Genomic DNA, 27534 nt, shown 5'->3' with positions numbered 1-27534 from the left:
TAAATGTGGGGATCCAAGTCGGAAATTAATAATGTTAGCAGCTGCTTTATGTTTTACTTATCTCTTGCAATACATGATTCCATCTGTCTTGAAGTATATTTGCAAAAATAAACCCATCAACTTTATCGACAGTGCAAGGCGCCCATGTTCTGTTACGTGCGACAATTGTCTGGCCCTCCAATAGGCGATAGTGTTTTTTTGAAAGCTCACCTGTACATGTCACACAAGCATCTTTTTTTGGTTCCGGGCATTTGCTGGCTTTGTTGTTGTTGTCGCTGCTGCTGCTGGAAGTTAAATTTGGCGCAACGTTTTCGACATTTCCTTTGCTTTCTTCTTCATAGACCTGTGTACCATCCCCAATGACAATTTGGGAAGAAGTAACAACACTCTTTGGCTTCGTGCAGGGCTTTGCTGATAAGAATTCATCGACTTCATCGAAGAACGCCGGCTTCTTCTTCGGAGTTCCGTTTCCTGTCTTCCTGCATTCATCTTTGTAGGAACGATACGCGCTTACCAAAGTGTGTATTCTTGTTTTACAGGCGTCTTCGTCCCTGTCCTCGTAGCCCGCCGCCCGTAGAAATGCGCTGATTTCTTGCCATATAGGCTTCTTTCTGGTACAGGACAATAGTTTTGTTTGTATGTTTTCGTCCCCCCACTTCTGAAGTAACAACATGGTCTCTCTGTTCTCCCAAACTCTTCCGCGAGGTTTTTTAACGGCCGCCATTTTGGATGTGTTTGATAAAACACAAAAGTTAAACTACCTCGTCAAGGTAGTTTTATAAAACACGGTTCTAGACATGTTTTGTTAAACGCGCCCGCGATGTGAACAGGCAGTTTAGTAAAACAAGTTTATTAAAACACGATTTAAACATGTTTAAGCTTTGGTGTGAACGGGGTATAAGACTCACAAGATTTCAGAGGCTACTTGCAGTGTTCCACCGGGCCACCGAACCTCTATTTTCACTTGACCAACACCAAGATTTTCTTGCTCTAAGCTGATGATCGGACCTAGGTTTTTCTCCTTGCCTGTTTTAGTGAACGGGATTTTTTTTTTTTTTTTTTTTTTTTTTTGCTTCGATTTAGGTTCTCCTACTACACGGAGGGAAATTCACAAACGTTTAAAGCTAAGGGAAGTTATACGTTGACGACTGGAAATGTATTTGATACCGAGGTGAAAAAGGATGTCCAAAGTGGATCAGTGTACGCCAAGGGAACGGCTGAATCTGGTACATTCATAGATATGATGTCGTCCTTTGGCATAAATACCAACTCTTTACCGGATTTCTTCGTTAATGCTCTAAAGTAAGTTACGTTTTATAAGCCTTTTTGCACATTTAACGAAGTTTAGTCAAAACTGTTTGAAGTTTAGTTTGTTGAGCAAGCTCCAGATGAGTACGTGTCAATGAAAACGATAAGCTATTAAGTAGTACTTTCCTCTAGTGCTCTATATTTGCACTGCATCTGGGACTTTTTCTGGTCAACGCAGAGCTTTTCACTCCGGGGGGGGGGGGGGGGGCATAATCCCTTACATGGCTTATATAGGTATGTGCGGTCCCAAAGGGTAATGGTTTTTCAGCCGTTTTGGTCATTAATAGGGTATCGATTCTAGCCATTTTGATCATTAATAGGGTCTGGTTTTCACACTCTAGTCTTGAATTGGGCATGATTTTTTTTTTAGAAGAAGCTACTTTTCATCATTATCGATAAGTCCGATCAACAAAAGCCCTTCACGGTGCCTCTAAGATCGGTCTGAACTATGGAACTAAGTATAAGGCAGGTCTGAAACAAGGTATTGATTTAGGGCCAGGTCGTGAAAAGGGTATTGAAAATCGCAGATTGTGGTCATAAATAGGGTAAGGGTTTTGGGAAGCGGGTCGCACACCCCGACCCAATTTTTCTCGGAGTACCCCCCGGGTTTTCACTTTGAACCAATTAAGATAGGGTGAACATACTTGCGTACACTTCGCCCTGCATTAACTGCTGGCGGTGACTTGTCTACTTCTAGGGGAGCTGGAATATGGGATTTCACCATGAAGCCTGTAGAATTACTCAGGAAGATTGACAAAGTCGGAGTCTACCGCTTTACTGGATCTATTGACGCGGGAGGTGTTCCAATTCACGTTGAGATCATTACGGGAACAAGATTTGGGCGGCCAACATTCGCTGTTGGTTTCGCTTTTGATAGCGAGTCTTTCGGTAAATTATCCGAGAAATTGTCCGGCATTGGAGTAGATTTTCTGGATGCTCTTGGCTTAGAATTGCAGGTAAGATTTATTCCGCATCTTTTAATCCATGACAATGTTCTGTTAGGTTGACAACAGTGCTCACATTTTCAACAACTATTCAAGTTGTTAACACGATACGTTTTCCAATTCTATTCTCTACTCATCCTTTTAATATTGTTTGGATCAGAATTAAGACTTCCATGAAGCTTTTTCCTTGTTGCCCATACATGAACCTTCTAATTAATAATAATATTGATCGTGAATAAAATGATTAAGTCAAGGCCATGTCAAAAACGTCTCTAGCCATGGAATGGCCCCCACTCACAGTTAGGTACCGTGGCCACAAAAGGAAAAACGAGAGCATAGAAGTGGGAACTATTGCGAAAATGAACGGTCGGCTTAATGAGCCTCAGTCCATTACTGATTATAAATCATCAGAGTTTAGACGTACTATTTTTTTTTTTTTTTTTTTTTTTTTTTTTTTTTGGTTCATAAATACTGATTGGTTTTCCGACTAATAGCGAAGCACCATAACTATAGGAACAGAACCACATGCATGCATAGAAATAGAGACCATGATTAGCAGTATGGATCGAGAACATGCGCCTTACGACGAAAAGCGTCGTCAGACGGCTGACCGCTGACCAGGTGCTAGGTTTTGATTGGATGGCAGGTTCAAGCCAAATTAACATATTGTGATCAGGAGTTCCGCTTTTAGGTTTGGCTAAATCTATATATTACGTTTGTATTACTTCGTTTAGATTGGTATATCTTTTCACCCAACTGAAGAGATAGGATTTCAGCAAATCGTAACGGACGCAGAGACCAAGTTTTCGAAGGAACCACTTCATACCCAGGTCACTACTACTGTTCCAAAAGGTTCGTATTTACTAAAGGTTATCACAAAGTATTAGCACTTGCGTCTAAATGCTCTTGAACACAGTACAGGTATTTGTAAATGGAAAGTTTTAATTCAAAAAGATCTAAAGCTGACACTTCTTGGAGAGAAACCTCCGGTTTTGTAAGCTAAAATTCGTCGCGTCTAACATTCTATAGGTAGCCTGGATTGAAATTGTTAGTCAGGTGGTAATATAAACGGCTTCGTAAACGTTTTATTCCAGTCTATTTTAACATGGCTAGCTGGCTTATTCCTGCAACATCCCATGAACGTCGTTCAAAAGTTATTCTTGTGAAAAATGATTATATAAGAGGTTAAGGTGACAAATGTTAACATTTTGTTGGGTTGGAATTTGATAGAAAGTGAAAGTAAAAATTGCATGCAAAATATTTTCTTTAATTAGCCGCTGCAAAACGTTTACACGCAATACTGGATGTACTTGAGAACATGTATTTTCGATCTTCTCAAGACCATTTGAGGAGGAGTGGAGACGTACGCTATAAGAGAGGAAACTTATTAAGCAGTCATTAATTATCAAGCGAATATAACAAAATAGACGAAGGAGACTTTTTTAGGTCTTATTTCTGCTCAATAAAAATGCAGTTAATTCAAATTATTTATAAATTGGCTCGGCTATTTATATATTGGCTCGTCGGAAGGTTTATTAAAAAGTGCAAGTTACGGAGGGGGCTTATTAGAGGGGATGTTTAAAAAGGGAAGAGGGCAAGGGGTTAATCGAGTATTGGCCACAATGTATTACTCCTCACCAGTCAGCCAGTGAATTACCAACTGTGTTTCTACTAATCACGTGATTTCAATTTACTGTCATCAATTTACCAACTATATATTTTTATCTATTTACTTTTGTACAATGTATCTATATAGGTATCTTCATGGCAGCCCAACTTGCCCTACCCAAAGACTGTAGTGGCAACGCATTCTGTGAAATTACAAAGATGATCATAGGGCCAACGGCTATTTTTTACATCACTGGTCAGTTTGAATGGAAGAAAATACGAGTCGCTGTAGGCTTTGCTTACATTCGTATCTGGGATGGACTCTACTTCGACAAACTTGAGTTGTACGTAGAGGTAAGTCATCGCTGAACAAGCACTGCAAGAGGTGAAATATACACATATACACAACTGGAACGATGTGACATTCCCAGAACATTTCAATATATAGACAATAGCCTCCATTTGGCGCGGAAGTATGCTCGGATATTTGTTTCGAGAAGCGAACAGTTTTCCGAGAGTGAAGCTCGAGGAAAACTGTGGGAACAGATAATGTCCAAGGACAATATTCGAGCATGTAGTTTCGCGCCAAACGGAGGTTATTTGCGTTTATTATCCTTCAAAAGTTTTTCGCAACACGCGGTTTTGAAAATTGGGGAATATTACTCGGATATTCCCCAGTTTTAGCTAGGGCAAATTCAGTCACGTAATGCGTTTAGATCAATCGCGCGCGAGCGAAAATATTTACTCGATTATAATAAAGGATTTGCCGATGGTGCCTCATCTGCATGATCCAGCAAACATATAAATATGTTAGGCTTAGTTCGTGGCCTTCCTTAATGTTTTTCGAGCTAAAGATAACTAAAATGTTGAAATCAGGTTGGACGAAACTTGAAAAGAGTAAGTCACCGCCGTAGGTGTGTTGCCGGTAGAACTATTAGCTTACCAAGTTTCAATGGTCTCTTCTGCAAATTGACCGAGATAGCTTTATTTATATACTTGATGTAATACTGGGTCGAGTGGATGACTAAGTCCTCTCATTTGCATATTTTATGCATTTTTCAAACTTAAATATCCCTTGAATATAACCAATGCATATTTACAAACAGTAAAGGGCGTTTTAATTTAATCTTTCCTGGAATTGTATGTGATACTATAGGAAAATTCATTACGTGACGAGGGGATTCCGCGTTAAGTTTCATGCGAAAAACCGATGTCGCACGAATCGCGAAGCGATGGGTGTGATATCGGTTTTTTAGGTGAAATTTAACGTGAAATTCACGAGTCAGGTTATAAAGTTTCCTTGAATCGCATAGTCTTCCTCTTAAATGAAAGAATCTCCGTTTCATTTACGTTTGTGTGGATGTTGCAATACTCAATGGGCGCTCGAGAAAAGCCATTCCAGTTGAATCCATTCCAATTGACTTCCACTTTCAAAAAGACTTAAGTTTGTTTTCGGCTCTGTGGACGGCGATAGTGATTTTAAAAACATGGGTAAACGGGTCACTGTTTCTAATTGTTTTTGAGTTGTTGTTTTGTTGTCGCTCCAGTGCAATATCACGCAAAGCCTCGCTTTAATTTTCAAGAGTCGCAATTCCACGCTGAATACCTCTCCTAGGTAACCAATCAGGGTGTGAGAATTCTCTGAGCAAGTTAATCTTCTTTTCTCTCCCAGGCCGACTGGAATGCCACTCATACACATACAAAATTGGGATTCCGTGCAGACATCAAGGTGCCTGTCAACGGTGAAATTGAACGTGACGGTATAATCGCTCCTAACAGTGAACTGTGGCTCTTTGGTGTGTTGGAATATGATTTCACGGAACAGCAAGTGTCAGGAAAACTGGGCATGCGTGGTATGTGGCGGAAGGCATACACCATCCCTTGGCTTGCTCTGGGGAACATATTTGTTGGGTAAGGATTTTGCCTGGGTAGGTAGTTTCTTAAAAGAAAAACACATATTTTGAGCAAACGCACCTGACGTTTAATTTTAACCTCTTGCTAACCGAGCGCGAGAGCCGTACTGGGGAAATATTGGCAAGTAGTAGCAAATTCTGAATTTGCTGGCATTTCAAACCAAAAATAAAATACTCGGCTTATGAAAATTTCAATGGAAAAGTTCCATTTAGCAAAATCCCGTCCAAGAATCAGAACGGTCGGATTTGCCTTCCCATACAATAAAACTAAATATTTTTCAGAAGTACTTATTTCCTGATAGATAAACGTCCAATCATTTAGCTCTTTTTATTCTTTGACCAGTATTTGAGACCAAAGAGACTAAAAGATTAAACATTCTTTTCAGATATTTAAAAGTCGATCGATCTGTTTAAGGATTAAAACTACAGCCTAATTCCACTCCAACCCTCGAAGCTTGAAAACGTCTGTGAAGTTTTTAAATAATGCTTTTTATTTTGTACTGTTTTGTTTTGTGTTTAGGTATCTAACTAAACCTAAATAGACAACTCTAATTATTTTCTGAGACTATGTCAACCAAGCGATAGTATGTCCATTCGAAGTGTTTCTCCCTGGAAAAAGCGATTTGAAAAGGAGAGTACATTTTAATTGATTAAATAGAGAATTCTAACAAAATTCACACGTCGAATGCACTTTCAGCTCCTTTAAAAAATGTTTTTCTCATAAATCACAAATCGCATATTGTCTTTTACTTGTTTGCAAAAGTGTCTCAACATTTTTCCCCCTGATTGTTATGTTACTGCCACACGGTTTACCGCTTGTACAGTTTTGAAGGCTGGCTAAACACCTCTCTTTTGGTCTCCTTCCTTATCCAAAAAGCTGGTTTGCAGATGGCACATGCAATGACCTTTTTACCATTTACTACCTTCGCTCCACAGTATGACGTACAAAGTCGGAGCGCCTATACCCATCACTGGTGTGCAGTTTGGAATGCGAGTAGAATTTGGATACGACTGTCTAATACCGGCAGACTTTAATAACGATGTGAGTATATAAACGGCATAATTTAACATGATGTATATAGCATGATTTCGTTATTATCTAGGTAAATCCAGTTAGCTAGATTTTCGTAGTTGAAAATAACGCAACTAAGCGGGTTACATTAACAACATAAGAGACAAAAATCAAAGCTTCAAGACACTCATTTAGTACATCTGTATCATGTCCTCGTTTAAAAACTCTCCTCCCCATCAAAATAATTGGTAGACATATTCACAACAAACAACCGAATCCATGGTTACAACACAAGGCACAAACACTCCTTTCGTCTTCCATTATGTAGAGCTAATATCCAACAATTCTCTGTTTTCTATATGGTGGTCCAAAGATCTTGATTAAACTCTCTTTCTCTTGAGATCACTGACTCTTTATTGTTAGAAGAAAAAAATAAACTGACAAACTTGCTGCGGTGGGGATGTAGCAATACTCCAAGTCACTTCATGCCACGAAAATATTAAAATATATATTAAATTCCATTCAGGGTCATTGTTTCGGTGGCAGTGGATACGTTGGTGTTGGAGAGCCGCAATTCTTCTACGCGTCTATCACGGCGCTCACGCTGGGAAAGATCATCAGACTTTTGGGATTCACATTTCAACTTCCTCCTCCTGTGGCGGAATCAGGCTTCCCAGAAGGCGCCGAGGTAAGATTGGCAATTCTAAAGTGAGGCACTGGATCAAAAACATGATAACCATGTTCACAGCTACTGATAAGAAGTGTAGAATAATTCTACACTTCTTATCAGAGAATGAACGAAGATTGAAAGAGCTAGCGGAAGGGAAAAAAAAACAGAAATGACAGTGAGAGGATTCAGTTTCTTGGTTTTTTTTTCCCTTCTTTTTCTTCGGCGGGGAGAAACAGAAGTCCGTGAACCTCAGTTTGAAGTCAAGAAGACTTTAAATTACCTTAAGTACTTTTAGCGCGCATTATATTTTCAAGCTCAGGTGCTAACGGCTTACAAGATCCCATCAATTTCCTTTAGGGGTTGGAATGCAATTTCCGTGAATTTTCGCACTTAGTGATCGAAAATAACATTCGGATCATCTTCTTCTGGAATGCCTCGATCAAATGGCGTAGGAAATGACAGAGCACTATAGGTAGCCTGTAGTACAGGCGTTATTTTGGAACGGAACATTCGATTGACCAGGTTTTCGATGCTTCCATCTTGAATTGTAATTGGATGCTTGACCGGTAGAGGGATTGGTCAGATTGCGATGGCGACCTAATGCGTGGCTTGCGCTGTCACGCAATAAAAAAAAAAAAATTCGAAAACAATTCAGTGGATAAAGTTAGGAAATTGTGATGTTATAGGAGATTGGTGAAGTAGACACTTCTCCAAGTTTTAAGTCTGTGCGTTTTCCTAAACTTCAGATATTCGTCGAAACATTTTGCACAAATTTACAGAGCCCAGAATGGAGCCGCCATGTGGGTGTACTTCCGTGGGACACAAACATGGCGGCCGGAAAATAGTGTAAACATCTGGAACTTACTTTGTCTATCTAGGCGGCTGATTATCTGTACTGAACAAACAAGCATTTACATAAGCACTTTTCCTAAAACTTTAACTTCTGAATAGGCTAAAAATCCCGAGATAAGTATATATTTTTCGACAAGCGCGTTCATAGCTTTATGTCACGCACCGCCATAACTCTGAAATTCAAAATGCGCTGGTTACCAGACGAAGCAAGGTATTGAGCTGAAAAGCTGTAAGCAGATATAAATCTACCCCCCTCTAATGCCTGATGAGGATAAAAACTTTGATGGCTCTTTAGTTTTAGATTTTAGAAAATGATGACGTCACGTGCAAGCCAAGGATACGAGAATGTGCACTCACGCGCCCAAAATACGCCTGCAATTTTGTTCTTGAGGGGTGGGATGGGAGGGGTAGGCGGGGATTGGTCTTATTATCTTCAGTATAGGTATCACACGGAGTATTACATGTATGATCAGTTTGCTTTTTTTTCGATTCTTTTGTTTGAACACTCTTCAAGGAAGTAAGAGCACCATACACACACATATCATCAAGAGTTATTTGCACTCTTTTGATATTTTCAGGGTTCTTATGCCACGGCCGATTTTGATTTACGTATTGCTGGTGGTCCGTACATCTACAAGGGTTTCATGATCAAAGGGCGAGTTAACATTCTAGGATGGGAGATTTACGCGCATGTCAAGTTATCAGATGTGGTACGTAACACTGTCAGTGGCAATTGTATAGAGTGTTTTCATCGTGCACGTATGATCTAAATTTCACCCTTCTCAGGGACAATTAAATACTACATCCAGTGGCAAGTGCCATACATCAAGGGATACAAGATTAATTAATAACTGCATTTTTATCGAAGTGCTTTCTGAGGCAGTTAACTTGCTTTAGGTGATATATGAGAATTTATATATCTGTCAGATTTTGTAAATGAATACTTATAATCCCTTCAAATGTTTACCTTATTTGAAATTTTTTCCAGGCTGTTTTTGTAGACTTGAAACCAGATCCAGTCGACATCTTAGGAATTGCTAAAATCTCGCGTAGCCCGACGAACACGGAAGAAGGTCCTTGGTTCTATGTTGACTCCAGACAGACTCCGCCCTTCCTTGAGGTAAAACAATAGTACAGATTATTAGATAAAGTGACAGAACGTAGTGGTGCAAAAATTTGCTTTCTTATTTCTTGCAACTAAAACGAATTTTCGATTGAAAAGGAAGTGGAATGGCACGTTACAGAACACTGCAGCACGGCAAACAAAGAGAATGAAATCACAGCTTGAACTTAACACTTAAGGGTGGACCATTTTAAAAAACGTTACGAGTGTATCAGGTTCGGAAACTCACTATTTCCCTTTGGATGGAAATGATTTGACTCTAATTCTTCTGTTCTAAGTTGCATTTAAGCCCCCGAGTACCCTCTCATATTCCTGAGTAAAACGAACTCTCATCTGTGACGCAAAAGCACCTTTCCCAAGGTGATAACAAGTGATCCCAGCCAAATCTTGAACCTGGCCGGCCTGACCCGAGCCGACCATTAGGCTTGTAATGACGCTGTATTTTTAACGGGGTCTTTTTATTTAGGCATACATCGAAGGGTACACGGAGCTGCTAGGAATTTCCACTTACTGTCGTTTGAACTTGACAATGACCCGGATGGAGTTGCTAATCCGAGGAAGCTTCCTGGGGCTAATCACGGCTGAGGTGTTTGTGTCAGCAAGTTACAGCTTAACCTTCGCTGGTGCTTCGTTTTATGTCAGAGTTACAGTGGACTTGACTGGAATAAACAACGTAAGAAAATTACTCCAGTTTTGGAATTTTCGTAGTGCCAGTTCGAATTGGTGGCCTTACAAGGAAATATAAAACCTAGTTGACTTTTTTTCCGTCATGTCTGCACAGCCAATATCTGCTATTTTGCTAGAATATATTAAATTTCAATCATCTTGGACATTTTTAGGGATGAAAACAACTGGCAGATCTACATGTTTTACAATGGTGAAAGTGTGCAGGCATCTTTTTGTTTGTTTGTTTGTTTGTTTGTTTGTTTTTGTTTTTTCCTTTTTTTGAAATCTGGGACTAAAAGATGCTGTTCGATAGAGGAAGGATAAATAACGTGTCAGTGAATGTAACGCACTTGCACAGGCCATTGCGTTACTCATTAAATCCTTACAATATATGTACATTGAGCTCCATGCATGCAGGTTTTCATTACTATAGTCGTCTTGGGTATGTACTTGTGTGCTCGGTGTAATTAATGTACAACAGCAAGTTAATAGCGCGATCTATATTAATATCCAAGGCATACATCTGTTTAACAAAAAGATTCCATGTTGCCTTGCGTCTGGTCAGTAATAGATCACAGATGAAGTCAAAGTGTGTTATGAGCAAAAACGCGGCACACGAGGCGATAGTCGAGTGTGTTACCGAAATACTTGCCACATTTTGATGTCTTCTGTAATCTAATACTGAACAGACGCACGGCAACATGGAATCAGTTTGTTTCATATAATAAAAAACAACGTTAATCACGTAATCTATGCGTCATATTTTTAACTGATCATAAAGAAGCCTACAATGAAAATGCGAGAATAATTAACAATTATTGATCGAAGTGGAGGTAAATATCCATCACTTTTACCGACACTGAGGTGAACAATTGTGTTAGTATATACCACACAAGCTGCATAATTAGCGGACCAAAACGTTATTTTATGTGTGACAAGCGGTCGATTATTTAAAAATCTCTCGCGTCGGCTGCTCGGAGGTGAATAGTACTTGCTAATCACCACCGAGTTAACCAATCAAAGCACTATGTATATACTAATTCGAGATATTACAAAAAAACCTCAATAGACTCACATCCGTACTCAGCTGAACGACGAGTGCAAATCGCCACAATAATCAAAATTCCTCTCGCTCTCCTGAAGAACGAGAAATCCTTGTAAATTTCGGAAATGGTTAAAACAATAGTGAATCTAAGTATGCTTACCATAAATAATTTTTAGAAATCCAAAAAAATCGTTAGAATTATATAACACCGATAGTACGTTTAGACTAAATTTTTGGAACCACATTCTTTCAGGCTTTGGATGAAGCAGCGAAAGCGGTCAAAGCAGCTTTTGATGCAGCAGAGAAAAGCTTGCAAGATGCGCAAAAAGCTGTTACTGAGAAGAAAGAGGAATGTAAAAGAAAACTGGAACTCAAGTGCGATAACTGTAAGAGTCTTAAATGCAAACAAGCGCAAGACGATTGTAAAGGGTTCATGGATGCAGCTGGCAAATGGATCGGCAAAGCTTTATCTTCGGTTAGTGATGATTTTTTGGGGCGATTAATTTCCAAATCTGAACCATCCGCAGGTTGGAGGGTTCTTGGCATGCCAGGGTAAAAAAAAACTAAGATGCCTACCCTCTGTAGGATTGCCCTCTACTGCAGGATCTTGTTCGGAGCAAAGGATTGAGGTGAAATTAATCCGCCGCAAACGTCCAATTGCTATTTTCGCTTGAAAGGTTTATGGAGTCTAGTTTTGGCCTGCTAGTTAACTACCCGCAGACCTTTATGTTTCCCATCCCAGATTTCTGGATACTGTAATAAGTCATATTAAACAACCGCAATCTTGCAGGCTTACACTTCTTAAATTCAGTTACTTGTGTAGGGCAGACTCACCTTTAAATTACCCTGTCCAGCGTATGGGTGCCTCCATAACGGATCACTCGTCTCGTTAAACAAGTAAACTAGTTTAAGTACTGACATGTTCCACCAGAGAAATGGCTCAATGGTGTTCGTTTTCGTTCTTACAAAAAGTTAATATTTCGAAAGTTTTTCTTTCAGTCTCCTCGGCAAACAAGACGCGTTATATCGTTGTCTGCCTACTGTATGAAGAAGCGAAAACCACTTTCATACTTTGATAGTTCTTTCCATTAGTAAGTGTTTGAACTTCAGAAGGTAAAACATCTGGCGCTTTCAATTTGACTAGAATATCCAGAACTTTCAAAATGGGGACACATAATGACATAGATCGATTTCTCCTGGGCAAGTTTGCAGAAAATTCGAGAATGGCTGAATTTCCTAAATGCAAACCACTCAAGCGAGAATACCACCTTAAATTTTCAAAAATTTAAGGTGGCTCTGAACCCCATGTACAGATTTTTGTAAACTTTGCCAAAAGTTCAAACTTATCATGCTTATTAAAATTTGACAATATAAAATTCTTCAATTCACCATGCCTTTTTTGAATTATAAGCCCCTAAAGCTGTAATTGAGAGTGTTTTTCGCAGGTCATACTGTTGCTATGGTAACCTATTGCGTCACGAAAATGATAACAACGTGTTCACCAATGATTGGGCAGATTTTTAATAACATAATTGTAGCATCAAGTGATACAGAGTAGCTATAAACGACCCATCACAACCTAAGTGCTAGAAACTGTTTTGAGCCACTTTAAAATACGGAGCTTGTAAGCAATGATGACGGCTGGAAAAAAAGTGCATTTAAGAAAAAGCAGTTATAAACGAACCATCACAATCTAAGTGCTAGAAACTGTTTTGATCCACTTTAAAACACGGAGCTTGTAAGCAATGACTACGGCTGGAAAAAAATGGATTTATATTTTGCCTTTGAATTTGGCTTTTCAGTGCACCAATTGGTCTCGAAACTTGTTCAAGCTAAACATATAACACCAGCGTTCAACTCCAAATGAAAATAAGAAAATTTCGATCAAGAGAGCTTGAAGGTCTGTTGCTGACGATTTCTTCTCTTGGAACTAAAAAACGTTTTAACAAAGCCCTGCTTTCGGACTGACAGACATTTCAAAGTCGTTTTGTTGACGCGGCAAAAGAGCAAAGTCAGTGTTACTGCTCAACCATCATGTGAACATTCCTGCAAATAAAACTTGACCATCATTCTCGTTTGTCCATATAGGTTGGAAAAGCCTTTAAGAAAGCGTTTAAGGGCTGGAGAAAGAAGCGAGAGTTGGAGAAGATGCGAAACGAAGATTTTGCCACTCATGTCCGCCGTCGTCGCTTCGTCAGTAAAATTATCTGCGAGGGAGTTGTTGGAGGAGGATGTAACGGTAATCAATCAATATTTATTTATTTTTCAGCCTACTTGATGGCTACAAGGAACCTACCGATTGGGGACACCCAAAACTATTTTGTTTAAAATGTATATCGTGTTTGACTCTTAAACACTGTTGCTATGAATAAGGCGATGTGAATTTCCGCATCAAGCAGGTTAAATAAAAAAGAAATTGCATCAACCAGTAGCCTAAACCAAAGTCCGTAATCAGGACGTTGTTATTATGCGCGCACATCACGCGCTACCTAATGCTCCTAATGCGTGACCAGAAAACACTAGAAAGATAATTACTGGATTTCGTGAGGCTCGCTTGTTTGCGGTAGTCGGTGACCAATAATAAGAAAGCAGGACGTTTCGTGGTTCCGGTCTTTTTTGTGGCGAAGCGTCCGAGCGTAAAAAGCTGTTTCTGAACATGCCCACAGAGAACAACTGCTGTGTGACGCGAAAGAAAGCCGCGAGAAAAAAGTGGCCTTGTGAACTCCTGGGGGTTAGGGGGGGGAGGGTAGGGGGGAGAAATACGCGCGTTTCGCCCACAGGATTTCAGGCGGCCATTTTTTCTTGCGGATTTCTTTCGCGTCACGCACGATGATCTAAGCGAAAGAGGGACTACTCGTAGTCTAAACTGCGTGATTAATGGTATTTCATCAACCATTTTCTTCTTAGTTGTAATGGCCCGCTCGTCCTTAAATGGATCACTTCATTTATTTATTATTTTGTCCCTCCATTAAATGGTGTATCTGGAGAGTTGCATTTGCGTGGAGTTCAACACAAAGTCAAGTAGTTTAGAGGTCATTTCCATTTCTTTTAGACTAACGTCAATGACCTCTTCAAATCTTCTAACGATATGGTTCAAAACGGGAGTGGTCACTTCATCTTAAAAATTTAGACTGGCAGATTTGCGATTGTGCTTTTTTTTTTTTGGTCTTGTAACAACAAAACAAAGCGAACAACAATCAAATCAAAATGAATACCGAGTTTCAGCGGAGTCTGTGTTGCTTCTTTTTTTAATAAACTCGAAACTTGTGACTATAAACTGGGAGATACAGCATTTGAAGAATTACGAGGACTACTACCTCAAATTTTCCAAGGCGGTCGCTTGCGACAGCCTTGGCTTATACGCAACAAACCTTTTATTGTGTGTTTTCAGCGGTGGCGAGTCTGTGTGAGGGAGCGTGCAACGTGGTGAACCATATCACGAAAGGTCTGTGTAGCGTATTGGATGTTGCTGTAGCTTTTCTGAAGTTAACTGAGGCTGCCACTAGATGGGTCGGCAAAGCTATTAACTTCCTTCTCACGGCCTTTAGAGTTAAAAGGTAATTTAGATTAATCGCTATTTGTTTCTGTTTATATGTAACGATACTGCGACTGCAAACACATCTGACCGGTAGATAAGTGAGCAATTTATTACAAAATATATCAATTATTTACACTGCATTAATCAGAAGGATCACATACCACAGTCTAGAATAGACTAATAAGACGACTGATGAAATATACAGCCTGGACAAAACGATGAGTACACTGATTTCGAATAATGAAGCAAATTGTTCTGTGACTGTCATAGAAGAGCTATCGTAAGGGCTGTCACAAAAGGGCTATTTATTCAATAAAGGACCGTATCACTTTTATATGTGTATACTGTGATGTATGTCCAAAAAGAGAAAAACGCCCTGCCTCTTACAATTTTCTCCTCTCCAATAAAAATTCCCTTAAGCAACTAATGGTAATTAGTGCCCCGGGCGTTAAATTGAATCATTACAGCACACAAAGCTAAACAAACTGTTTCTTCTACGTCTGCTTATTCTTGTAATTTTAGATTTTTAAGCTTCAGTTTTTAATTCTGCATAGTAAATTGTAGTAATGTAGACAGAGGACCACCCTAATTAACTTAGTGTTAGCTTGGTGATATCCTCTGTAAATATTGTTATTATTATTACTATTATTATTATTATTATTATTATTATTTTCTTATCTATTATCTTCTTCTGCTTCTTCTGCTTCTTCTTCTGCTTCCTCTTCTGCTTCTGTCTCATCATCATGATCTTCCTATTCTCCTACTTCTGCTTCTTCCTCTCCTGCTTCTTCTTCTTCTTCTTCTTCCTCTTCTGCTGCTGCTTCTGCTTATTCTTCTAATGCTTCTTCTTCTGCTGCTGCTGCTGCTTCTGCTTCTTCTTCTCCTCCTTCTTCTTCTTCTTCTTCTTCTTCTTTTTCTTCTTCTTCTTCTTCTTTGACTTCCTTGTTGTTATTCTGCTTTTTTTAGCTATTTTCTTGCATTATTACCGATTGTTTAACATTATAGCACATTAAAGCGGGACTAAGACACGCTGCCAGACCCCAGTCATAGAGGTAAATAATCAAGTTTTGCTTTTAATTATTTTCCATCAGTATCATAATCGACTTTGCTTTGTCCACGTACGCATCCGGAGGATACCCCGATATGATTTTCACTGCAGCAGTCGACTTGGTCATTTTTGGAGCGGACCTATTTCTCGCCGTGAGTTTCAACCTAAGGGACCCAATTGGAAGCCTGAGGGCGACATCGGATAAATCCACTGAATGGTACCAGGATAAAATGAATCAAAAAGATGCAACAGACACTGAGACTAACTACTACGACAATCCTAATCCTTATGTTGACTTTGCAATGTCAGGTGAGCTTCATACCTTATCTAGAGAAGAACTGGGTCAGTAATAGTACGTTATCTAAAGAAAGACTGAGGTCATATCAGTATATTTCATTTACCACAAAATAGGCTTTTTTGGAGTCACAACGGTCATATGGCTCAAATCCGCCAGTAAGCCAGGGCCACGATGGGACATTTCCTCATATTTGAAGGGTTGAAAGTTTTTTTGTCTCAGAGGTTGCGCATTTTTCTGCTATTTAGCTGGCAGATTTTGTTTCACGTGGTCGTAAAAAACATACAGTGAATCAAACAGAAAATCGAAGATTATTGTACAGCAGTTGGTTCAACAAGTCGATCTACCGAAATATTTTAACATTGAAAAAGACTGCGCCTCCTTGCATACGGTGACTGCGCCCACATAACGAATAGCAATCAAAATCGAGCTGTCCTACCGAGACCATAATGTTTTTCTTTGCAGCTGACATGTAATTAACTCGGGAAATCTGGGGTTAGTTTGACGAAGAAAAACTTTTTTTTTTCAAAATAACACTACTATTATTATCCTACTTGGCGACGAAGCGACAAATTTAACTTGATTAGGCTGATCTTACAAATAAAAACCTGTTTTAAATTTCAGGTTGAATGAGTTCTTTTATAATGGGGGTCTAATTTTCAAAGTTCAGCCAGTAGGTTCTTAATACACTAGATTCTTATACAATTATGACTTAACAATTCCATGCTTCAAAAAGTAATTGGTCTCTTCCTTCTTCCGGTGTAAAGAGCAATTCTTGATAGAGAATCAGCAATCCGCCACAGATGACAGATATGGACCCTGTTTGTACGTGGACTCCAAGACAGATGGTACTCTAATTAAAGTAACAGGTTGTAAGGATACTGACGAGAGACAGGTCTGGAGTTACACCGTCAAAGGACAAATCCAGGTTTATGAACTCTTCCTTCAGCTATAGCGATAGAATATTTTCCAATTTAATGCTTTTCTTTCTTAAAAGGAAACCAACACATTTGCTGCCTGCGTTAATTCAGCTCCCACTATTACAAACATGCTAACTGTTGCATTCCTGTCCTGCAATTGGTAATCAAAATGACTTGCGCGGAAACTTAATTGTTCAAAGCTGGCCTAAATTCGAAATTTAATTTTCTTTTGTCGCGATTTCTTCCCATTTAAGATATTGCGTCGGTAATTTTATGCGTTATACCACGGTAGAACGCGATTTTATAATGATATAGATAATACATGTGATGTTTCTAATCAGTATGTTAGTGAGAAAATAGAGTTGCTCTAATTTTGCTCGAGCAAATGCGACGTGAATATTCGATACCTCGTTCATTGGAATGCACAATTCACGAGTTAAAAACGAAGGTTAATGTGTTGCAAAAAAAAATGGCGAATGCCGTATTTGTCAGACCTTTTCATACAGAGGTGTAAAGGTGTAACACTGATGTATTCACCGTCATTACCCCTTTGCTTTTAAGCCTTCAAATTACACTTATTTGCCTGAGCCAAATTGGAGCAAATCCATTTTTAGAATGATGTCTCTGTAATTGTAATGCGTTTGTGTTTTAGAGCACGTACTCCAAGCTCTGTATCGATACGAACGGAGCCTCTCAGGGCTCGAAGCTGATACAAAGCAAGTGTGACCAGGCACAAGATGATCAAAATTTCCAGTGCGACTTGGCAGTGAGATCCATCAAGAGGAGAAGAGCAAATCAGTGCTGGACAGTCGGTGAATAAAGTTTCAAACATAATAGTGGTTCTGCAAAAGAGCTGAAGGAGAATCTGTTTATTGAAATCAACAGATTCTTCGACACTGTGTAATAATAATAATAATAATAATAATATACAGTTGTATATATACAATATACAATATATACAATGTACAGCTGGATGGGTGGTAAACAAAAGAATGCGCCCGTTTTGTTTAATCAAGGTTTACAAACCACAATCCGATAACCATTTTCCCCACCAATTCGTTTCCACCGCAAGCTACTGTCCATAGAAAGACTATAGTTTCTTCATTAATAAAATGACTTATAATTTAGTTGGATTGAGAAAAGGCTTATAAACCTCAGTCGCACAATCAGTCTCTCGCCCCCACCCCCCCCCCCCCCTCTCCCGCCAACCCTAATTAGCGTTACAAGGAGATAGAAAGCTCTGAAGCTTATTGGGTTTTGTCGTTTTAAGACACTGTGAAAGCGTTTTTCCTTCGCTGGATATGTTTCAAGTTACTCTACAAGAGATCGGTGGTTAACCACTTATTTAAGAAAACGTCACATTACGTTATAAAATCCATCATCTTTGCTCCGCGATCTCAGACTTATAAAACTATTTTGTCATATCCGAAAACAGAAAAAAATCCTCACGAAGTTATGTCACAACAGAAAAAAAATCTCTGTTATTAAAATGGGCAAGAAAGATATACCCAAGTAAAGACCTTCCTAAAACCGGCTCGCACGGCAATGGCGGCTGATGCGTCTGTGTGATCATTTTTCAGGCACGACAAGTGTAAATGGGCCAGGTTCTTTAGTCCATTTGGGTTCTCTAAAGTGCATCCATCCAGAAGGTGGTGGAACTAGTGTATCTGAAGGAAACAAGTTGGTCATCTACGCTGGATGCAGTGAAAGTCGGTAAGTAGATTATCATGCAGTTAGGTAGGTCCAAATGAAAAGATAGAGAGTGCTGTACTTTTATATTAAGATGCATGCTGTAATATTTGTCTGCAGATTACATATATAGATGTAGATGTTGGCAAAGAGTTCGTCTGAAAGCAGAGTTACTCGCATTTGATCTTGCCTGAAAATATCAGATGTATTGGCGAAGAATGATGAATCAAAGCATTTTACAAAAATTCAAGCTGAAGACGATTTTATCTTTACAGATTACGTAATAAGAATTGTATAAACGGACGTTCATATCTTACAAAACGTCTATTAAACAATTAGATTATGAGCTCGAGATTTCTATCGCGTGATAGTTGACGAGGACACTTTATTTAACAATTAGACCCGTGGCCCTTGAGGGCGAAGGGTCTAATTGTTTTAGTATCACCCAACTAGTCGGACAGAAAAGGTAATAATAAAGTTAGCAAATGCAAGTTGAAAAAATATTTATTTGGGAGTAAAACGAAAGAAAGCGTCACGCTTGATGGCGCCAATTTCGCTACTCGAGGACTATTACTAATAGTCCCCTAGTAGCGTAGCCAATCAAAATGCAGGATTTGCATTAGTCCACTAGTTGGGTGATACTAACACATAATATATAGTGAGTAGCGTAGCCAATCAGAGAACGGCATTCGTGATAGAACGATAGTAGATTTATACTAAAGACGGTTTGAGCTATGAAATGAAAGAACATTGAAAGAAAAGAAAAAGACAAGGAGGAACGAAAGGGAGATGGAAAATGAAGATCATTAAGACACAAGAAAGAAATACAGGAAAAGATTTTGAGACTGCACAAACCATTATGTACAAATCAGTATTTTTAAGGTTGAAAAGAATCGTACATACTCTGTTTGCTAGGCTGGAGTTTACGTTGGATAATGGATATCTGAAACACACCCTGAGTGGAAAATGTGTGAAGTCAACAGGAGCAGCCACGAATGGTGTTGCACTTGGTTTGTACTCGACATGTGAAGGACATCAGTTTAGTTTCACCACTGGAGGGTCACTGCAACACATTGCAAGTAAAAAGTGTGTCAACACGAAGTCTGGGGTTAGTGAACAATTTATGAGGCATGTTTTTTTCCAAAAGAACTATGAATTACTCTGAACAGTCACGATAATGCTTTCTTTTGATTTTGATTTTTGTTTTGTTTTGTTTGTTTGTTTGTTTTTTTTACACAGAAAAATTCACAATACGTTACTAACGCTAATACTGGATTCTTACACTATTTAAAATGTTATACTATACTTTAACAAAGCTTCTCAAACTCATTAATTATTCATGCAGCTCTTACCCAACCAGAGCATCTTATTCTGGTCGAAAACAATAAATCCACTCGGCCTGCGGCCTCGTGGTTTCAAGTGTTTCTCGCGTTTGTAAACCTGATGAAACCCTCACACTCGTTTTTGAAATTAATAATACTTACACTACTTACTTACTTACTTACTTACTTACTTACTTACATGAACAAATCAATCAATTGTATTAGAATACTGTGATGTCCTTACAAGGCGTTGCTTCCATTACTTACGGTGCTTTTTAAAATCATTTATACTGGTTCATTTGTATAATCTACAACATACACTAGCAGTACAGCAGCGTACTAGTACTACAAAGAAACCAAAAGGATAAGAAAAAGTACATATATCGAAATACATTGAAAGAGAGACCAAAAAGTAGAGGTACGATTTTGGTGCATGCTGTATCGTAATGTGAGAAGAGGAGGCAGACGTTTTCTATTCTGGGAGCAATATTGTGCATTTTGCATACCCAGACAAAAAGGCTGGCCACCAATAAGTAGAAGTATAGCAGTCTCGTTCTAATTCTACTACAACACTTACACTAAATGACACGGTGTCAAATCCTCCGCAGGAAAAATGATGGCGACTGGTACACTTGCCCATAATTCTTAGCCCTCGAAAACTTTAACAACGCTCATAAAATTCGTACAAAAAAGTTCTAAAACCTTCAAACCTAGCTTACACATTGTCGTTATATAGCCGGCAGGGACAAATATTGCAAAAATATGGCGTTCCATGTACTTTATGGGCTGTGTCAGAGGCTTGCATGGTATTATAGTAAACTGCACATTGATTTAAACCTAGCGAAAACCGAATTGTTACGTTACAAGTTCAGAAAAGGTGGATGAGCGTCCCTTTATCTCTTTGCAAAAAAGTCCACAGCTCCTTGTCCCTTTAGTTTTATTTTTCTTTTAGAAAATCACTGATTACTAATCTCCCAGAAGGAGATTAGTTTTGAAATATTTGCACATAGAAAATGATCTAAAAGGTGCTCGGTAAACTATGTTCCAAGCAGTGTTTTCCTTGGTTTAAAGCATACGATCTGCGATTCATTTTCATTGGACGTCAATTATGGGATTTTAACGCGTTCACCGATAATTTTTCTTCTTTCAGAAGAGAACAAAAAAAGATTGGTAGCTGGTGTTACATTGTACCTTTGTGTAGCTTTATATCGTTGTCTTTCCATGATAAAGCTTCAACAGTTGATATCATGACTTGGAAAATAAGAAAGTGCTTTGATATGAAAACTTTCTGTACAGTAAGAGAAAGATAGAAAATTAGTCGCCTCTTTCATCTAAAGACCCACTTTGAAGATCATAATCTATAGTGTTTTGGTTCGCTTCCGACAAGTAGAAGAGAGTTTCGCCATAAATTTTGCGTGTCAGCAGTTCAATTGAGGCGAATTATTAGCTTCGTATGAGTCATATTTAATGTCTGTCAGAGTTGTCAATACTGCATTGTTAGAAAATGACAGTTTATATTTTGGAAGTGTAACGATGAAGACAGATTTAAAGACATTTTAACAAGGAATGGCCAGTAAAATACTAAACTACAAACAATTTTTTTCTCAGGTTATGCTTCCAGCAAACAACGATGAAATTGTACTGAGCGACAAATGTGAAAACAGCGACACTTCCGTCATTAAGGAACACTTAAAATTCAACTTTATTCCAAGTAAGATGTCGGATCATAGTTTGGGACATATATTATAAAACTCTGTTCTGCCACACTTGAAAGGAACCACCCAGCAAGTGTACGCTTTGGCTCGCTTCCTGCTTTACCATCTCTCAATCCACTGTCATTTCTCTCTTCCTAATACAGTCTTGAGTAAAAAATCCCTTAAATAATTTTCTTCGGCAATTCTTTCCAGGCAGGCACTCTAACCATTAATGTTATAACTGCATAATTCATACATTGTGGTCTTTCTGACAATTTAGTTCATCTCATGTATTTTTTTTTTTTTTTTTTTTTTTCCCACAGCCGATCCATATGTCCATCTGGAAAAATGCACATATTTCGATCAAGCTCGAGTTGACCAGAGGTTCGAGGTTGTAGATGAATCAATTGTCAGCATTTGCAGCAAATACCCCAGAAGTAAGTTACATATTCCTGCCACAACAATACCGCCATAGTTCCTTAACGCCGCTGTCGCTGGGCTTTAGAGATATCATTCTTTTCATCTCATAGATGTTGCCTTAAATGTCTTTCTTACCAAAAGCTCAACTCATCGTGTAGTACGTGACCTAAAAATTACAAAAAGCATATCAAACATCTGCAGACCAACAGTTCACCTGACTGTGAGAGACAACTCGCTCAGGCTAATGATCATTGCCCAGGGAAGGTAGAACTTCCATCGTAAAACTTCACCATGTTTGGCTCTAATCATGGAGACAGAAGTTTTTTAAAAATCACAATGTTCAAAACCATACTTAGCGAATTTCATCAACGCTATTCTTGACTATTGAAAGTTGCATTCGCGGTTAAGTCTTCCATTTCGGTGCACATGAATATATATCAGTGTTCGAACGCGTTAGCTCCAACAACTTGTAAATAATATAAAAGAAATGTACACAGTTTCACAAACATGGTGGATGGTACGAAAGGGTTTTAACAGAAAGTTGAGAATTGGTCAAAATTAATTCTAACTGACAGTTGAGAAATGATGCAAGCGTTTCGGAGCTGATAGCTACTGACACATCTGAGAGGTAATTTATTCTCCGATAGCTGAAAACCGAGTTGAAAGTTTAACTGTCAGCAGAGACATCGCCCGAATTTTAGCTGATAACTGTCAACTAAGATTCCAAAACCCTTATAAAAGTGCTGTGACCATCTTTAATGTCTTCAGCAGTGATCAGATCCTACCTTTCCTCGACGTTGTTATTAAATGAGAAGTTTTTTGTTCTGAGCTTTCGACGTGAATAGACTGGATGTTTTCTTAATTAAGCAACCTTGTTTCTGTAAATAGTTCTTCACATCGAACTTAATTAAAACAGAGAGTTCGAAAATAATTCATTGATAATATATTTTTAAAAGATCTCGCTTTCAAGAAGACAACAGCACAATCAAGTACTGACTACAACGGATTCAGCAGCCGAGCTGTGGATGAAAACTACCAACCTTACTATGACCAGAAATCATGCACACACACCAGGAAAGAACAGAATCCATGGTGGAGAGTTGACCTTGGAAGGGAATACATCGTGACAGGTACGTGGTAGATCCAGACCTAAAATTGCGTGACCACAGCTTCCAAACTTGATTTTCATTTTCGAAACTGTACAATAGTTCTACAAGGAGACTTAAGACCAGTAAGTCTTCCGGTGTATATATAAACATTAGCCTCCATTTGGCGCGAAAATATGCTCTCTGTTCCGAGAAGCGAACAGTTTTCCGAGAGCGTAGCTCGAGGAAACCTGTGAGCTTCAGGGAACAGATAATGTCCAAGGACAAATATCCGAGCATATTTTCCAAATGGAGGCTATTGTGTTTATTATTCTTCAATCTTTTTCGCAACGCGCGCAGTTTTGAAAATTGGGGAGTATTATCGGATATTCCCCAGTTTCATCTGGGGAATATTCGATGACGTGACGTGTCTAGACCAATCGCGCGCGAGCGAAAATTATTTGAAGGATTATAATCTCGGGCATTCGGCAGTATTAGCTTGGAAGTATTCGGTCACGTAACGTGTTTAGACCAATCGCGTGCGAGCGAAAATATTTGATGGATTATAAGGTGAGGTAGTCTTGAGGTAAATACGAGAGTTTTGATTGGTTCTTTCTTGGTCAGGATTTTTCCAGAAGCACCGTTTCCATGGAAACGGTCATTACGAGCGTTTTGCAACTTCCATGGAGTGTCATATAATAAGCTACTTTTTAACTTAGCTTGCTCAAGCGGTACTGTGGAATATTGGCCTAGGGCCGTTTTTTGCACGGACCTCATCGCGCTCGGTCGACACTGCCGCGACGTCGGGCCAATATTTCCTAGTGCGGCCCTCGAGCTCGGTTGTTAAGAAGTTATCTATCCTTTACCTTTTAGACGTCTTGATCGTTAATCGTTATGAATACTACGAGAGGCTCACTAACTTTGATGTCAGAGTTGGCGTCAACACAAACAATTTACAGAACCCAACATGTCATGACCGCGTGGGGACTGTGGGCCAGGGACAATTCCTCACCGTTCAGTGTGATCCACCAATCCCAGGACGATACGTGTCCGTGCAGATGTTTGGAGAGGGTATCCTTACGTTATGTGAGGTGTTTGTTTACTCCAGAGTCGGTGAGTGAATATTATACAAATATATAAATATCGCACCAGGTAATTTTTTCTTTTTCTTTTTTTTTTAACTTTTGTATATTGCAGTTTGCGATTGGATTTCTACACTTGTATTTTAATGTACACTGGTAAACATAATTGAATTCAATGAATTTAACTTTGCAGTAAGAGAGGACTTGACTTTACTCCGGTTTAAGTCTCGAAGTCTGCAAATGTAGCGCACATGTACAGCCATATTGGTTTTCGCCATTGATTAATGGTTTGTTTTTGGTTTTTTGTTTTTTGTTCTGTTTTGTTTTGTTTTGGTTTGTTTTGTTTTGTTTTGTTTTTTTTTTGTTGTTGTTGTTGTTTTATTTCGTTTTGCTTTTTTTTTTTTTTTTTCTCGTGTTTCCATTCCACGAGGAACTTAAGAGACTTCTTATGCCCTAATGGATAATCAAAGTATTTTTGAACGTAATTCATTTCTTATTTGACCAAACTCTCGTCGGCTTTCTTGCCGAAATCTCATTTCCAGTTTATTTCAAATCAGCTCCTCTTTCCGTGCAAATCATAAGTCTTGTTATCTCCTCTTACAGGTGCCATGGCGGATCTGTGTCAGCTTGATAATGGCGGCTGTCAACAGGTTTGTTATAACCTGTGTAACCTGAAAGTCCAGTGTGGCTGCTGGCCTGGTTACAACATCGCTTATGATGCCAAAACCTGCATTGGTAAGTTAAGGATTGCTTTACAAGACGTCGACAGAAGGAGACCGTTTGGTTAACATCATATAGTTGCAGGGAGATTCCATTCCAACATAAATCTCGGCATCTTTGTTTGCTCCTTTGATGCTTGCCAGGCTTTATAACCAGTCCCCTCTATTAACTATGGTTAAAATTCAGAACAAGATTATACACAAACTTTGTTATACACAAACTTTGTTATGCTCCGTTCTTCCCCCAGTGAGATTCCATGCAACAACCGTTGAGAGTTAGCCTGCGTCGCAGACAGTCTAAACCGCCGGTATAGTCAGTCTGCGCAACGGCTCCTAAAAGCTTGTTCTGATATCCCGCAGTTTGTGTATCCATTTTTGATTGGCTAGTTTCTTATGCGCTTTCTGATTGGATAATTCTTGCGAAAGCGATTACGCAACTACACGTAATGCTAAAAATAATTTTGTGTGAGTTTCCCAAGTACATTTGTAAATTTGTACATTATTAAACGTCAAATCTAACTCGAGTTGGAAATAAGATGCCTGCAATTACAGAGGAAGGTTGGCAAAAAGCGTTCAAAGCCGTGAGAGAGCAGTTTGAAATCAATAATCTTCTACCCGAACAGGAAAACTCGGTTCGCGAATTTCTTGAAGGTCAAAATATTTTTGTAAATTGCCGACGGGTGACGGTAAATCTTTGATTTTCCAGTGCCTTCCGATCACTGCGGATGCTCTGTTCGACAAGCCTCGTGGTGCCAGATTCTCTGGCGAAGCCGGACAAAGATAAATGACACCCGTGATAAGAAGCAGCATAACTTGCAACATTTAATCAAACACAGCCGGGTACGGCGTAATAATACAAAATGCCAGTAACCAACATGTTCACGGAATATTTCAAACTTTGTCCTTCCATAGCTAATATTAAGAGAGCTTAAATCATATCTTGCAGTACAAATGCAAAAAGCACGTAACAAAAAACAGGTGTCAAAATCTACAAATTACACGCGGATAACAACGGAAACAACATAGACCTATGACCTCTAACGGCTCTACTCTGGTGAAAAGTCCTCGTAAAAACACAGGATTATAGCTATAGTTTGCAAGAATATGACCAATCACAAGGCGCCTAAGAAACTAGCCAATCAGAAATGGATACACAGATCCGTGTATCCATGCGGGATAGCAGAACAAGCTTTTGGGAGCAGTTTCGCAGACGGACTATATCGGGGATTTCATGACAAGTCTGGCTGCAACGCAGGCTATTGAGAGTGTGCGTAGCGTCAAGTCTTCTCAGCTGTCGATCTAAAACGATGTTGCGATTGAAATAAAAAATTTCTACATGCATGCTTTTTACAACTTTCTTGCTAAACATTTAAGAACGGTGTTTCATAATGAATGCTCTGACCCAATTGTGAGAGCGTATGACATCATATTCGTTTCCGTAGTTATTATACTGTAAAAAAATATTTTTGATGTTGCTGTTTTTTCCTGTTAGAATGTTTGCCCGTCACTATGTGCCTGGGACAAAGTTTGACGACTCTAACTAAGTAGAGTCCGTCGACTCGTATATAAGTGAACGCTTTGTATAAGTACAACGGATACATCTGGCTTTTTGTAAACTTTTGCCCTGCTGTCACTTTTAGACAAGGATGAATGCCAGACAAACAATGGAGGTTGCGATATTACAAATGGTGTGTGTATCAACACCCCAGGTAGCTATCTTTGTGCATGTAAACAGGGATACGAGCTGAAGGAGAATAGTCAATTGCTCTGTGAAGGTAAGGCCAGGAACTGATCAACTTCACATTCTAGTGAGTGTATAGTATCAATGAGACTTGCGCGTGCACCTATATTCAAAGCTACTACAGTTCAAACTCTTAATTACGGATACCAAAGGGACAGACCTGAATGTCCCAGGGGTAGCCGCATTAGAGTTATCCTGCGAACGCAGACATATTTCCGGCTGTCGTTTGTCTCCACCGAAATAAAGTCTGCGAACCCAAGCCAGGAAACGATTTCTCTGACGTAATGACTTTTGTGGGTGTCTGGAAAACCCGAATAACGAATAGCGAATAGTCGCGAATAGCGAACAGCGAATAGTCCCGAATAGCGAATAGCGAATAGTACGAATAGTGGCCAATAGTGGCACATAGTGGCAAATAGTAGCAAATAGGGTACCCAGTATCTCGCAGTCAACCTCATAGCAACTTAGGATGGATTTTCCCGCAAAAAAGCACAGACGCTTATCAGGACAAAAGGTTTTTAGATCTAAAGCCAGATCAATAATCGTTAAGAGCTGCACTGAAAGGATCAGTAATAATAATAATAATAATAATAATAATAATAATAATAATGATAATTATGAATTTGCTGTGCGCAAATTCCATACGTATATGTTCAAATGCGCATTACAATTAAAATACATAAAAAATGAACGTTACACGCTACAAGTGAAAATTACAGCTTAAATACTAAAAATCTAAAAAACTAAGTTATAGGTCAAAAAATTACAAGCGTTAAAGTACAATTTATACCTAACTAAAATCTAAAATTCTAAGAAATTACAATACTATTCGGATTTTAA

At 39.0% G+C, this 27534-nt stretch overlaps 2 protein-coding genes across 2 annotated transcripts in view; one reads left to right on the top strand and one right to left on the bottom strand.

The window, feature by feature from the left end:
• The window catches only part of LOC145499550 (uncharacterized), a 96557-nt gene that overhangs the window by 42388 nt on the left and 26635 nt on the right, over positions 1-27534 (top strand). Inside the window, exons 9-32 of the mRNA XM_081479073.1 lie at positions 1084-1302; positions 2006-2264; positions 2987-3104; positions 4009-4214; positions 5533-5771; positions 6710-6815; positions 7312-7473; positions 8886-9017; positions 9296-9427; positions 9897-10103; positions 11395-11616; positions 13230-13380; positions 14533-14698; positions 15771-16036; positions 16790-16950; positions 17595-17754; positions 18523-18655; positions 19547-19739; positions 21562-21664; positions 21971-22084; positions 23024-23197; positions 24026-24265; positions 24838-24969; positions 26594-26728. Coding sequence (XP_081335199.1) covers positions 1084-1302; positions 2006-2264; positions 2987-3104; positions 4009-4214; positions 5533-5771; positions 6710-6815; positions 7312-7473; positions 8886-9017; positions 9296-9427; positions 9897-10103; positions 11395-11616; positions 13230-13380; positions 14533-14698; positions 15771-16036; positions 16790-16950; positions 17595-17754; positions 18523-18655; positions 19547-19739; positions 21562-21664; positions 21971-22084; positions 23024-23197; positions 24026-24265; positions 24838-24969; positions 26594-26728 — 4130 coding nt within the window. The remainder of the gene's footprint in view (positions 1-1083; positions 1303-2005; positions 2265-2986; positions 3105-4008; positions 4215-5532; positions 5772-6709; positions 6816-7311; positions 7474-8885; positions 9018-9295; positions 9428-9896; positions 10104-11394; positions 11617-13229; positions 13381-14532; positions 14699-15770; positions 16037-16789; positions 16951-17594; positions 17755-18522; positions 18656-19546; positions 19740-21561; positions 21665-21970; positions 22085-23023; positions 23198-24025; positions 24266-24837; positions 24970-26593; positions 26729-27534) is intronic.
• Positions 12-906, bottom strand: LOC145499563 (uncharacterized). The gene has a single exon (XM_081479084.1). The coding sequence runs from the start codon at positions 722-724 to the stop codon at positions 47-49; it is 678 nt and encodes a 225-aa protein (XP_081335210.1). The 5' UTR covers positions 725-906; the 3' UTR covers positions 12-46.

This window comes from Orbicella franksi, chromosome 10, assembly GCF_964199315.1.
Source record: "Orbicella franksi chromosome 10, jaOrbFran1.1, whole genome shotgun sequence".
NCBI classification, from domain to species: domain Eukaryota; kingdom Metazoa; phylum Cnidaria; class Anthozoa; order Scleractinia; family Merulinidae; genus Orbicella; species Orbicella franksi.
This window is presented reverse-complemented; position numbering and strand designations above follow the sequence as displayed.